The sequence below is a fragment of the Sebastes fasciatus genome, chromosome 14 (genome assembly GCF_043250625.1).
Source record: "Sebastes fasciatus isolate fSebFas1 chromosome 14, fSebFas1.pri, whole genome shotgun sequence".
In the NCBI taxonomy this organism is placed as follows: domain Eukaryota; kingdom Metazoa; phylum Chordata; class Actinopteri; order Perciformes; family Sebastidae; genus Sebastes; species Sebastes fasciatus.
Genome location: NC_133808.1, coordinates 29,467,815 through 29,483,067, shown reverse-complemented (window position 1 = coordinate 29,483,067; position 15,253 = coordinate 29,467,815). Strand labels below are relative to the sequence as shown.

General features: G+C 41.2%; 1 protein-coding gene across 1 annotated transcript in view; it reads left to right on the top strand.

Annotated features, from left to right (window-relative positions):
• The window catches only part of cntnap5a (contactin associated protein family member 5a), a 104,208-nt gene that overhangs the window by 37,948 nt on the left and 51,007 nt on the right, over window positions 1–15,253 (top strand). Inside the window, exons 6-9 of the mRNA XM_074657793.1 lie at window positions 849–1,033; window positions 3,286–3,429; window positions 8,508–8,775; window positions 14,603–14,746. Of these exons, the coding sequence (XP_074513894.1) occupies window positions 849–1,033; window positions 3,286–3,429; window positions 8,508–8,775; window positions 14,603–14,746 (741 nt within the window). The remainder of the gene's footprint in view (window positions 1–848; window positions 1,034–3,285; window positions 3,430–8,507; window positions 8,776–14,602; window positions 14,747–15,253) is intronic.

Here is a 15,253-nt window from a genome sequence, read left to right as displayed (position 1 = left end):
TCACAATTTAAAAGTTGAAACCAGCATTTGTAGTTGAAAAATACTTTCAACAATCACTTGATTTCCAGAATGCTAATTGGTTATTTTTCTGTTTACAGAGTAATTCATTGTCCAAATAACCATTCAAGCAGCACATAGTACCTTCAAACTAGGGCTGCAGAATTAATCTAATATTAAAATGGTTTTAAATGTGTGCTTCGCTCATTGAAAACTCTGCTGCATGGCAAATCCAGCCGCCCACCAGCCGACAAATCGAGATGTTTTCGCTTCGCTTTTGGAGAGCTGTCATCCCGTGTGACCTTTTTGCCGTCATCACCATTCATATCTATACAACCACTGTGTTTATGATTATATTGTTTACAGGAACACAAAGCTATTCACAGATCTAGCCTTGTAATTTTGCTTTCAAAGTGCTCCAGATTGATGCATTTAACTTTAAAATGTAGCCTACAAATTTAGGGTGAATATATCTGTATGTGAGTTCTTTCCAACGTCTTGCAGCCCTAATTTGTACATTCGCAGGAATTTAGCACAACATGGAAGTGAAAGCAGTGCTCTGCTTATTTAAATGTGAAATTGCAATAAAAATATTTTGTCCCTAAAATCAATTAATAATTGTAATCTCAGTATTGATAAAAAAAAAGAATCACGATTATCATTTTAGCCATTATCATGCAGCCCTACTTCAAACCAATCTATTCTAGTAAACATCATCTGAATGAATAGGACATGATTGTTTGTATATATGTCTTTAGACCTGAGCTCGGCCTGTCTGCCCTTCACACATTCACTGCGGAAGATGTACCGCTGCTCACTGCGGTCCTGCTGTCTCCTTTGTGTTTGTGCAGACGACAGCCGCCTGAGGTTCAGCAGCGGACGCGTTGCCGTTACCGTGGGCAGTCTGCTGGATGACCAACAGTGGCACTCCGTTCACATCGAGCGCTTCAACAAGCAGGTCAACCTCACAGTGGACTCCCACACACAGCACTTCCAAACCAAAGGAGAAGGACACTCGCTGGAGGTGGACTACGAGGTGAGTCCACGGGATGATTCAATTACATAACTGCAGCTTTGAATATATCTCGTAATGAATTTATCCTGCGAGGGCCAAACAACCGTGTTGTTAATAACATAGTGATGAAGCAGTGGAGTTAGTAATGAGCCTCGGAGTAGGATAGTAAACAGAGTCTAGTCTATGTACTGTAAGCCCTTGGGAAGAGGCATGTTTTGAAATGACGTCTCCATAATGAATGATAGAAAAGAGAGGAACAGAAATGTAGCAGAGACGAGTTATTTTTGTTGTCTCAAAGGAATAACAGACTGCCGAGAGGACTTTCAACCTCTACTTTTGCATTGTGTAACTTCACTCTGAATGCTGTGGAAACTTTATTATTAGTTATTCCAGAATATTCTAAACATATTCAAACTATATTTAAAGAGATGGATTGGTCACTAAACCCCTCCCCTGGACAGCGATCGCCCAATCATAGTTTAGCAACCATAACTAGGCATACAGTATAATTATGTAGCCATCAAGTGCATATTTAACACTCTTTTAAAATGAATCAGCCTGAGACTTTATTTCCAACCATCTCAAGGAGCTAAGCTTAATTAGCTATCGATGTGACGACAGATAAGCCTCCGGCTGTAAGGGGCTGTATTTCCAACACGTTCTCATCCCAGCTCGTCACATACCGACGCTTTGTCAGACCCCTCGGCGTCACTTTTCGCTCGCAGTAAACACGTGGTTAACGTTGTGAATTAAACAAAAAATACTTGCTTAGGTTTAGGCAACAAAACCTCTTTGTTAGGTTTAGGTAAAAGCCTCATGGTTGGGCTTGAAAAAGAAACTTAACGTTGTGAACACGAGATGAAAGTCCTACGTGTGTGTTTTTTCGCTCTTTATCATACATCACCACACTCCCCGACCACGTTCTCTGAGCTTTGAAAGCCCGGCAAGGGGCGTGACAAAGCATCGGTATTTGACGCAATGGGAATAAAAAACAGCTGATATTTCTGGGGTTCCCTGGGGGTCAGCGGATATCTGGGCCAAGACTTCTTTTTCTATGCGCCGCTCATTGTTTACAGTCCGATTAGCAACTTGAGATGCAAGACTGGAGTTGTATGTGTACGACCAGATTGTTTCACAAGTAGCCATTTTACAAGCTAATTTGAATCCAATAAAAAGCTAAATCATCGTCCGACGATAGCCGGCGGGTTCCCAGATTGCATTTCAGCCAATGCGTTCCACCTCTTTTGCTCTCCACACGGATTGTTTACCTGCATTCAACCAAATCCTGCTCCAACGTTGATTGGTCAATACTACTCAGACTACAAACGGAAACCAGAACACGACATCAAAATCCTGTCCCGTTGTCTGTTTATAGAGATTAGAGCTGATAAAATATGTCTGGCTAGTAATTAGAAGCCAGCTGCTTTTTTTTCTGCATCTTTCTGAAATCAAGAACCCATTGTTCAAAAAATGACTAAGAATTAGTGACGGTAAATCTGCCACCATTATTATGAACTGCATATGTGCCGTGTGAGAATGGAAAGCTAGGAGTTAAAACCTAAAAAAGATCACCTTCAAAGATGCAGTTTTAATTGCAGCCAGTGTTGAAACACAACGTAGATACTTTCAGCACTCCCGGATTGACCAACTGTATGTGGACACCGGAGCATTAGACCAACCGCTATTCCAAAATGAAGCATTAATCTGCGGCTCTATCAGACTCCAATCTTCTGGGAAGGCTTTCAAAAAGATTTTTGGAACCTGGCTGCAGCTTCCATTCAGCCGCGAGAGCATTAGCGCAGTCCAACACTGATGGTGGGTGATGAGGTCTGGCTCGCAGTCACAGTTCCGGTTCATCCCAAAGGTGTTTGATAGCTCTGTGCAGACCAGCCAAGTTCTTCCACACCAAAGATCTGAAAAAAGCGCTTTTCTTTAAGGACCGGTCTTTGTGCTCTCTTTGTTGGAACTAAAGGGACATACGCCAAACCATGAACAACAGCCCCAGACCAGAATACTGTGTGCACACAGTCGCTCTTCACTGTATGTTTGGATCCAGTGAGTGGGTGTTGTTTTCTCACTTGCTGAATCACCGGCTCAGCTGTTCGTGCAGCAACTGCTGAGAATATGTGTGTGCATGTATTTTCAGACTGTGATGGTTCAATGTGAATTTAATTTTATATATAATGTATATTTCTATGAAAATAGCATACATGAGATAAATGTCTGCATGTAGTGCTAAGACGTCTTCCTCTTCTGTTTTCCCTTCATCAAAGTTGAGTTTTGGAGGCATCCCTCTTCCCGGTAAACCTGGCACCTTTTTGAGGAAGAACTTCCACGGCTGCATGGAAAACCTCTACTACAACGGGATCAATGTCATAGACCTGGCAAAGAGACGCAAGCCACAGATACACAGCGTGGTGAGTTGCATGGAGTTCAGTGTTGTACACATGTACTTTTAAAATGCGTCAGATCTTTCTTTTCAAGACATCAGAGTTTTTAAAAATCTGTTAACAATATATCGGACGATATTCTTCTTTACATAAATGCATAACCGTAAAGTATACCTTAAATTTGGTGAACGCCAAGGGTAGAGTACGAGCAGGGAGGCATCTGATTGGTTCTTTCCAAGCGGACCGCGAGGCAGTGATTGGTAGATGTTTTTACAGGATTACAGCAGCTACAGATGACGGCTCTTTTCAGGTCCTTTTTCAGAGCTCATCCGTAATGGATCGCTGTCGGAGTGTAAAGACCATTTCAACCAATATAACAAATAGTGTAGGCTGGAGAACATCATCAACCCTGCCTTTAATATTGAGTATGAATAATGAATAATGTTGCAGGATTATTCCTTATTTCATGGGCTATTTTTGGATTTATACTTTATTATTAAATACTAAATTTATTGCAAAAAGACCAGACACATTTGAATACTGATGTGGAGGTCGATTACCATGGCAGTGGTCGAAGCTTCGAATCATTCGGGTCAGCCTTATCTGTGATAATACTATCTGCCGATATGTCGACCTATCGGTCGGCTCTATTGCTGAGAAAGACGAAAACTGTTTGTACCAGGTCAGGAAAAATCTTCAGCTTCCCCTGTACATCCAGGTTGAGTCTGTCCTGGAGCTCGGTATAGTCCTCAGGCTTCTCTTCCGAGAACACAATTACCGCCTCTAAAAGCTCAAACATGTGAGAAACCACTTTTGCCATTTGAAAGGCATCTTTCAGGGCAGAGAATCTCTACCAGGGATGGGAAACTGATTTAATTATTTTTAAAGAGATGGAAAAAGAAATAGAAAGTGCACATGTATGGGCACGTATATACTGTATATATATATATATATATATATATATATATATATATATACATGGTTCAGCAGTAAAGTGTATAAAGCTACAGCTCAGACTGGAGTCTCTGCTAAGAGTGACGACCAGAGATTAACCTGTGACAGCTGTCTGACATGAATAAATGTGGCTTGAATGTATGTTCCTATACGTCTCCTGTATGACAGGTGTATACGAGCTTCTGTTCCATTAACTCAGGAGGTCATCTCTCTTCAGGCAGTGACTGACATATATGATATAAATAACTTTAGAGTTAAAGGAAAAAGTATAACAGTATACAGTATAAATAAATGATCCGTAATTATGCAGGGAAATATCCAAATGCAGCTTTTGCAGTAAGCTGCAGATTGTCTGTAAATGTCCTTTAGATTATTGCAGAAACATTCAACTTTATACTCCTGTATAGATTTAATATTGTTTCATTTTCTATTCCAATGAACACTGGCATAAAACTATTAAAAAAAATAAAATAAGATACACTGCTTAACTACTAGCACAAAAAGATTAATACTGGGCTGCACAATTAATCAACATTTTATTGAAATCTCACCGTGGCCTAATGCAATTTACAAATAGCAGGAGGCACAATATTTGTTAAAGGCAAAAAATACCATTTCAAATTAGATATTGTGGTGCTGCAGAGATTTCCTGGCCTGCACATCATATTCTACTGACTTAGGAAAAGGTTTTCATTCGGTACAGATCCCCAGCAAAAAATCACACTATAAACATTTGAATATGTATTTCGATGAAAATGAGAACACTGATGTGAGATGTATCATTCCCTCTAATATTACAAATCTATATATTGCATTGCAATATCAGTCAAAATAGTCACAGATAGGTAGTTTTACAGCCATTCGAGTAGTTTGACTGGGGGGTATAAAATTACCTGAAGCTTCCGCATCCATGTGCCCAGAGAGCAGGCGCACTAGTGTTTCCTTCAACCCGCTGACCTGATGATGGCGCTAGAGGAAAAGTCAGGATCGCAGAAGTTCTTACAGTTCATCCAGGACGGACATGATTGTGTTTACCAAATGTCCTGACAATCCATCCAATTGGTGTTGAGATATTTTACTCAAAGCCACAGATGTCAACCTCATGGTGGCGCTAGAGGAAAAGTCAGAGGATCACCAGAGTCATTAGGATACATAATCTTGGGTACAGCGCAGCTGCGAGGCACATGCACATCACGTGCTGTGCATAGGCCACCAAGCGTCTGAGGAGGCACATAACACTGCCGTTAGCCACCGAGGTGTCGCGGACCTCTGGGTGAAGACAGCTCAACTTTGGCACGATATTTATCCCTTTCTGTATGTCCACTATCTTAAAAACTGAAACAGCCTTCAAATGTCAGATGATATTAATGGTCTGATGATCCACCATCAACTGAGGAGGAGAATAATTCCAATTTTAAGATCATGGTGATCAATGACACTGGCAGAGTCTAATTACTGGTGCTTTCTGATCTGATTTAATTATGTTTTTTTATATAAAAAGAAGATTTGATCTTCAAAAAATCTTTTTCAAAAAAGGAAAAACGGGGGTGTCTCACAATCAGGGTCATTATGGTAGCTATATTCTAAGCAGTTTAAGAGGCTATGTCAATCCTGTACACAAAAATAACACTGTTTAAGAACATTCTTCACACATGCCTCCGCGCATGCCAAAAGAGGAAGGGGGCACCAGCTCAAATTTTGCCTAGGGCACCAAATTGTTCAGCACCAGCTCTGTCTGGGGAATCATGTCAATCCATCCCATAGTTATTGAGATGTTTCTGTCTGGACTAAAATGGTGGGCGGACTATTTCTCCTTCTCCTGTGTCACATTTTTCTCTTGAGGCATTCTGGTCAGAAACTGGAAGAAGAGAATAATGTTAGAAAACAATCATGACATCCATTGTGATCCTAACTACTACATCATTAAGTCCAAGTGTGTGAATGGATTCATTTGAAGAGTCGACCCCCCCCACACAAATCAAGACAGGTCGGCCGAAGATCCACACGCCACATCTCATCAGAGACCCCCTCTGCCTTTAAAGGCTGATTGCTGCGTTAAAAGGCCTTCACTGACAACAGAAGCAGCGAGGCTGTCATGATGGAAGCTGTAATGGAATTTCAATGGGACTATCTCCCTGAGGTTGATGGGAGGGGAATCACATTGAGAGTCAAAGAGCTGTGATTGCTGTGTGCTGCCCTGCAGGCACTGGGACTAATAGGACTCTGACCTTAGCAGACACGGCCAGTCTGTGTTTGAACGAACCTAACACAACCTCTGCTCTGCACAGAATTACACCGAAATGTAAACTTAAATAGTTTTTATCTTGGACCATATTGGTCCGGAGCAAATACATGTCATGGATTCATCTTGGTAACTTTGGAGTTTAGAAAACTTTGGAACCACGTGGACTGTCTCAAGGAAAATTAATCTTTCTTACAGTTTTTTGTAATTACCAAGACACAAAAACTACTTGCTGCACAATTATTGAAACTACTAACTCTTGTAGAAATCATCTATTGATCAGATGTGCTGAACCATCAGCACGTTGTCTGCTTTAAATTAAGTTTAAATTTCTAAAACACACTTTTTGCAAATAATTACATACAGTTATCAACATTAGACGCATCATTCAAAACTGTGTGTGCTGCCATTGAAACACCACACTCAATTATCAATCACCTGCACCCACAATGCACCTGTGAACACACCTGTAACCAATTAGATCACTTAGAAATCAGAGCTTGAACACTATAACAAGGATGCAGGTTTTCTCTGTAGTGTGCACAACAATGGAGAGTTAGAGGACAATATACTGTATTTTGTCAGTACAATACAATAACTATGTCCATGTCATCTTCAGTTACAGTTAAGTAATTATGTCTGATAATGTTATGAGTATAGGTATTTAGAATGAACACATTTTTCTCCATTGTATGTGTTCATAGTCTATATTCACAGTATGCTTCAAATGAAAATATCAAAGACTCTATATAATAGTGTTTTATACTTATTACTACACATCAGGGTGCAGTTGGCATGTGGAGAGAGCTATTTATTTGGTGTTTGTGTGTAAAATTGTGATGCAAAAATACCAATTTTAGAAGAGATTATGTTTATTAGTTTATTAGCACTAACAAAGTGATAAAAACAAAAGTATATAACAAACAGCAGAGGTTGTGCAGAAGAGGTAAGAAACCCAGAAGGGCTTATAGTAAAACTCCCCCTCTAGGTTTTACAATAGATCTGAATACAATGGACATCTGTTACCTTCAAATAATGAGAAATTAAAAACAAGTTGGTAGCAATAGTAATAATAATAATGATGCATGAAACAAACAAATGTAAACACATAAATACTAATAAATACATAATACGTTTTTGTTTTTTGAGCGTAGAGTTTTGACAAAGAGGATCCTAGTTTCAGAAATTGTGTTTTAGTAAATTGCAAAAAACTGTAAAAGAATAGTTCAACATTTTGGGGAATGCCCTTGTTCACTTTCTTGCAGAAAGTGTGATGAAAAGATCGATACTCATATCTGGACGATAGATATGAAGCTACAGCCGGTTAGCTTAGCTTAGCATAAAGACTGGAAACGGGAAAACAGCTAGCCTGTCTCCGTTCAAAGGTGAAATCAGCCTAGCAGCACCTCTGGATCTCACTAACACGTTACATGTTGTTAGAGATATAATGTGTTAGTGAGCTTTAGAGGTGCTGGCAGGCTGATTGTGTTCCCTCTCCTGGATGGAGGATACTTAATGGACAGAAACGAGAGTGGTATCGATCCTCTCTTCTCATCTCTCGGCAAGGAACATTTAAACATATTTCCCAAAATGTCAAACTATTCCTTTAATCATCATGTTGTGGCAGCCCTTTTATATCATTATTATGAATATATATGTTCATATAAATAGTACAAATTGCTGCTGATGATGAATTGACAATTGATGACAAATACTTCAGTTTAACTGGTTAAGGGTTACATTTAATTATTTTGTTCCTGGTTCTTTAACCTTCTGTTCCCTTTGTGCATATCCACTTGACAGTTATTTCCAGACATGTCACACTGCACTTCCCATGAGAGCAACTTGTTCTAACGTGTAGCTGAAGATTCGTGTAAATCTGTGTCCTTGGGTTTTTGTCGTCCTCCAGGGCAATGTGACCTTCTCGTGTTCGCAGCCCCAGCTGGTGGCCTGCACCTTTCTGAGCTCCAGCAGCAGCTTCCTGTCACTTCCGTCAGCGGCGTCTGCCTCGGGGGGTTTCTCCGTTCGCTTCCAGTTCAGGACGTGGAACCCGGACGGGCTGCTGCTCTCGGTGCAGCTGAACCCGGAGCCCCACAGGCTGGAGCTGCAGATCAACAACAGCCGGCTGCAGCTGACCCTCCACAGCTCAGGACGGGTGAAATCTGAGGCCTCTGCTGGTGAGTACGCAGGTCACACGTACACAAAACACACATAGAAACGTACTGAATAACAGTGTCTGTGAGAACCTTCAGTCACTCCATCAAACTTCTCTATTTTATACAGAATATTTGAATTCAATGGAGTTGTTGCCTCGTGCTTTTGTTTAAAAAAAAGAAGCTCTGTTGTGAATAAATAATTATGATTACCGGTAAGTGGATTTGATTATCTCCACAGATCAGTTCACTTTTAAAGTATACAGCTAGGAGGTGGTGATTCTAGTTTGGCTTAAAGGATCCCTACGGAGCTGCGTTTCTATGAGTGGGTCGCTGTTTTGTTTGTGTTGCACAGTGGGCTGTCAAAACTATTGCGATAATAACACGTTAACACAAATTCATTTTAACGCCACTAATTTCTTTAAAGCATTAACGCAACCTGTGATTTTTAGGTTGTAGCGGGCTCCGTTTTAAAGCTAGAGTGAAGATACAGGCATCATCTGAAACTAAAAAAACGAATGAATCTATTGGTACCAACCATGTCATACTAGCTTGTCGAGAAGGACGATAAATAACGCTCCAAACTTACGCTAAATTTTGGTGAGGAAAAATTGGCATTAGCCATTTTCAAAGGGGTCCCTTGACCTCTGACCTCAAGATATGTGAATGAAAATGGGTTCTATGGGTACCCACGAGTCTCCCCTTTACAGACATGCCCACTTTATGATAATCACATGCGGTTTGGGGCAAGCATATTTGCCCACTCCCATGTTGATAAGAGTATTAAATGCTTGACGAATCTCGATTCATTTACGATTAATCGCAATTAACTATTTGAATCGATTGACAGCCCTGGTTACGCGTCGCAAGGGTGACGCGATGCTCAGTCCTGCCGATGGTTTCCCACTACTCCACTGACCAACAGGGGGCGGTAACACGCCAAGATCTGCTGCAAAGAGCCAGCAAAGGGAGGGAAGAAGAAGAAGAAGAAGACGCACGCTAGAAAACGCTTTGTAAATGTTTTATGATGAAGGGAATACACTCCACACAGAGCTGTAGGAAACGCACTATACATTCTAGTGAGCAACACTGAATGTAAACAGAACTTTTGTTTGCTTACAAGTAAAAACTCCACAGGGCCCCCTTACATGAGCCGCTGACTTTGTTTTCTCCACTTGGCTGCTTGTTTGTGTGCTTCACTAGAGACAAAACGCTCTTCTCTGTTCTCTCTTTTGTGCCTCCTCGTCTCCTCGTCTCCTCCCGTCCCGTTCCTGTGACTCGAAAAATCTATCTCAGCACGCCATCTTGAAGGATGTCTCAATTCCTAAAATGCATATCAAGGAGAGAGGAGCTATGTGTGCTATGTTGCGGAAGTCTTTTCGGCAAACATGACGTATAAAAGAGGAATGACACATTCTTGTCAAATTATGCCACGTTGTGAATTGAATTAAATGTAAATATATAAGTTGAACACTGTTATACTCATCTGACAGAGATCATAAAATACAGCAGTAGGCTATAACAAAACAATGGACAGCTGATGCAGCTGTGCCACACGTCATATTTAATTGACGTCTCTTTAAAATGACGGCTCCGAAGCACGGATGTCCTCTCCTCCTCCACTCGCATCTCAGCTGGGAAGAGACTTATAGACGCGAGGAGAGGAGGGCGAGGAAAGGAATCGATGACGTACTAACTGAGAAATGAGAAGAGTTGAAAGTATAAAGAAAGACAGCGCCGCCTTAATCCACGGTGTTGAGACTGAATGTGTTGGCTTTACGCAAGCAATTTCATCCGACTTACTTCTAACACCTTTGTCCTCAATAAACTCAAAAAAGTTGATTTTCTTGGAATTACTTTGAGAACAAAAAAATCATTTAATCCTCTGTACGGGATTGCTTAGCAAATATAACGCAGATAACTGAGATTGTTTGGGGAAGCCAGACTTCCAGCAGATGGTGGGCTGCAGGGAAATATAGATGAGAAGACAACCACAGCTAAGAGACAATATTCCCTTTTATATAATTTACCTCAAGCTGTATTTAATTACCTACCTGCACCAGGGACCAGCAGCCTCTGAGCTGCAGCACACTAACAGTTTGACCCGGAGTTCACTTGGTGTTTGTAATAACAACGTTGAAGTAAAAGTTTCAAATTAATTGAGCAGAGTAGAAGGTTAGTCTGATATTAGTTTGAAAGGAATTGACTATCTATTTATTTATGCACTTATTTTCAAGAGTTTTTCTTCCTCCTTGGGTGGACTTCTTGGAGGTCACAGTTGGAATTATTATTGAGCAAGAGCTCTGATAGCATCTTGGTAACAAATTCACGGGGCTCATCCAACTACTTGGCACAGAGGCCGCTAAAAATTTTTAACGTAATCCCTCGGATCTAGTCGGTAAATGTGATTAAAACTCCGGTTTATCCTGAGTGAATGTGCAGCATTAAACACAGCCGTGGGGGGTACGTTCCTTAATTTCATTAGGATCCCAAAGTAGGGTGCATGATACTTGGAAACAGCTTGAAATCTTCTCCGTGATGGATGTGCTGAGTCATAACCGAGCGGTGAGATCCAAGCAGAGAAAACTGGACTCACTGCTGGTAAATGTGTATTGTTCCTGTGGTGCGTAAAGATCGGCTGGGTCAGTAAACATGAGCGTGCTGTGCAGAGCGACGGTTATTTTAAGTTAACAGAGTTACCTGTTGCCGCCGGTTGGAGCCTCTGTAGTGTGCAGCACCTTAAACAAATCTGCATTTCTGTACACATTCCCAGCTCTGCTAACTCAGACAAAAGAGGAAAGTTGTGAATCTCAAACTGAGGATTTTAATTAAAAAGTAAGTTAAGCTCATGGATGTTATAATAGGCCTACTCTCACCTTTCTCAACACTCTCCTCCTAAGGTTCAACACCATCACGTACCTCAAAGCAATGTCAAATGGCGTGCAGCGGAGGTGTCTCTGTGTGATCATTAAACTTTTTGCAAATTCTCCTAAATTCAAGCTGCTTTTCTTTTCACTTTTATCGGAAACATCACGTCATTCTTTTTTTCTTTTTCAGTTTGACAAGTTAAACAATAGAATAGCTTGAGGAAAAAATGCAATTGGGCCCGTTTGATAAAGTGCTGTACTTGAGCTAAGTGCACAAGAGCGTTAATGTGGAAACAATATTGATCTGTATCTTCCTCTGGTCGGCCTCAGAAATGATGTGCACTGACAGTAAGGTCTTAATTTTCACACAAGCAAAGACATCTGTGTCTCACAGTCAAACCAGGAGATGCACAAGTGTCCATGATGGGGAAGCAACATCCAAAAAATGAGCTTCTGTTTCATCCACCTCACTCTGCATCTACTGCCGGCTGGGGTTGTCAAGGACTTGAGGCCTCTGCAGCGTGGTGCAGTAATGACATGAAGCTGTCGCATGTATTTCCTGGAGGCAGCAGTGTGGCTCAGAGATGTCGTCTCAGACAGAAGACGAATAGGCAAATATTCTATTTTTCTTGAGCAACAGCTTACTGCTGCGATGCAAAAAAGAAACATTAGATGTGTGTCCTGGATAGTACTTTGACACTTCAAGCTTGGCCAGCAGCAGGACATCAAGGAGATCATGAGATATATATGAGTTGAAACCAGTGGGGGAGGTAAACTCACACTGATGCTCGCCAGCAGTCCCTCACGGCTACACTGCCTATTCCATGAAACAGTCAATGGAGTGGAGAAAGAAATGCCGACGGCACTCCCAGTCTTCTTGGATAAAAGCTTTTCTGCAAGCGACGGGCATCATTGGATAGTGAGTGAAATTCTCAAGTTTTCCCAGGAGCCTGGACGGATCTGGTTTTGGACTAACTAGAATAACCCCCAGTGTGCACTCTGTGTGACCGTGTCGTCCCCTCTGAGCTCCCAAACCACAGCGCGGCTCATTCTGGATGCTAATTTAGTCGGGGACTAACACACTCAGAATGGAGGTGTGGCTCGGTAATTTCCATTTCACTGCTGCCATTGTGTGTGCGTCGTCCCGTTGAAGGCTGCAGCTCTCGGTGAGATGAGCTATCACTGTCAATTTAAAAGAATTGGTTTGTGGATCAAGCGGAGTTGGCTCATTACTCATCTCTTTGGGATTGAGCTGATTTTTTAAAGACTGAAAGACTGAAGAGTGAGAGACTGATTTCCAGCTTGTTGCATTTTTACTCCAAGGTAGCAAAATATTGTGTTAAAGGGAACATATCATGCTCATTTTCGGGTTGTATTTTGGGTTTCTACAACATGTTTACATGCTTTAATGTTCAAACACACATTATTTCTCTCATACTGTCTGCCTGAATATACCTGAAAAACCTGAATATACTTGTACTCACCGCTCCGTTTTAGCTCCCGTCTCTTTAAGCCCCCCTCCTGAAAAAGTCTGTTCTGATTGGCTCTAGAGAAAAATATGGTGCACCTTTGCAAAGGTAGTTCTCAAGCTGTGGGCGGTATATTCTAATGAGCCTCCATGTGACATAGGAAGGGGAGCCAAATCTGAATGACTTGTTGAATCACATGTTTTCTGATCTGGACAGCGCACCAAAAACTGTGTGGGTCGTCTTATTTCACAGTTTGTGGGATGGTAGACACTCCAGATACCCAAATGTTTGAGCACAAACACTGAAAAAGAGAGTTTTTCTTGAGATGTTCCCAAGAGATGTCCTCATAAGTTCTTTTGTAAATAAGTAATTCGGCATAAAAAAACATAAAAATGACTGACCGACTAAAGAAATCGGTAACACTTTTTAGTACACGGCTTTGTTGAATACTCGATTCTGATTGGTCAATCACGGCGTTCTGCGGTCTGTAATTTCTCTATAACAGACCGTTGCTATGTATAACAGACCGTTGCTATGTATAACAGACCGTTGCTATGGGCGCAGCTCTGATGTCGGACTCTGGAGGACTGTTTTTGTGTAAAAATATTGATTTCTTAAGTAAGTAGCCGTATAATAAGCGAGATAATGTACAGCGAGCCGGTCATTGTTGTGAAAGAATCCCCTTCAGGGCGACGAGAGACCGCTCCGCTTCCCTGTCGGGGATTGTTTCACAACAATGATCGGCTCGCTGTACATTATCCCTTAAATAATTAATGTTATTTTAACAGTTTATTCTTGCACACATTAAGTATTTGTTAATGATTACGATAATTAATGATAATAAATACTTAACTAATGTAATCATAATGTAATTGCTATCATCTCTTATCAGCTATGATACAATATAGAATAGTTTAATTAATTATCAATTTACCGTTTATAAATGCTGGTTATTATAAAGTGTTACCGATAAATCGACTAATCGACTAAGAGGGATCAGCTCTACCGTTTACACATTAACTTCATCTAAGTGATGAAATATGCAGTAAGAAGTTTGTTGACAAGTGACAGAGCGGAGGAGGGAGAGGTTTGAGTGTCGAGGCTCCGAGTGATGGAGGAGGTTTGAAGCTCTGTGACTGTCTCTCTCTCGTGTCAGTGAAGTGAAAACAAGTTGCGCGCTGGAAACTGTGGTGTGAGGACATGTGGGGATTTGACGGCAGCTATTTAATCTCATTAAAAGTGTATCTCGAACTAATCCCAAACACAGGTGGAATTAATAACAAACTGTCGTGTTCTCCTGTGGCCGGCGTTGCGTGCCGCCCTGATAGCGCAGGTTACTGGTGGCTGCTGAGAAAAGCACTACGGCTATATCACACTCAGATGAACCAGGATACAGTGGGAGAAACTTGTCTCAGCCTCAAGGTCTGCGGGGAAATGGACACAATATCTCTTTCTGTGCTACAGACCATTAAACTGCCATTTCACTGAGGCCTAATGTGAAATGTTCTTCTTTAGGTCACCGAGTCAACGACGGTCTGTGGCACTCTGTGAGTCTCAACACGAGGGACCTGCAGATCACTTTGACCGTGGACGGCGAGCCATCCTCCACCATCGAACTGTGGGAACAACTGGAATCAAGAGACAACTTCAACTTTGGAGGTTAGTGGATTCTCACAATGTGTTTGCGATATTAAAGAACTTTAATTCATTCTGTTGAACACACTGCAACAGTTTAGGCTCGTTGGAGATGAACTGCGTCTCGCCTGGAGAGTGGACGAGATCAGGCGGCAGAAGCAGGGGGCGGAGACAAAAAGCTGCGGTCAAGTCGGACAGTTTCCAGCCGTTTCCAGCAGCCTTTAAGGAATTTAAAGTCACAGGAAAAGTGACATCCTGTTAGATCAGATCTGTAGGCTTCTTGTAGTTTGCAGACCACATTTGTAAATTTACGTGGAAATGTGCCTGTGTCTGGCATTGGATTCTATCCTTTATTATTTTTTATATCTGCCTTGTAAAGCACATTGTAATGAGCACTCGCTTTGATAAGTGCTATATAAATAACCTTCATTATTATAATAATTATTATTATTATCAACCACAAAATATATGTTTGTTAACAGATGAAACCTTCATTGTACAATATGAGACTAATAGCCTATAATCTAGTGT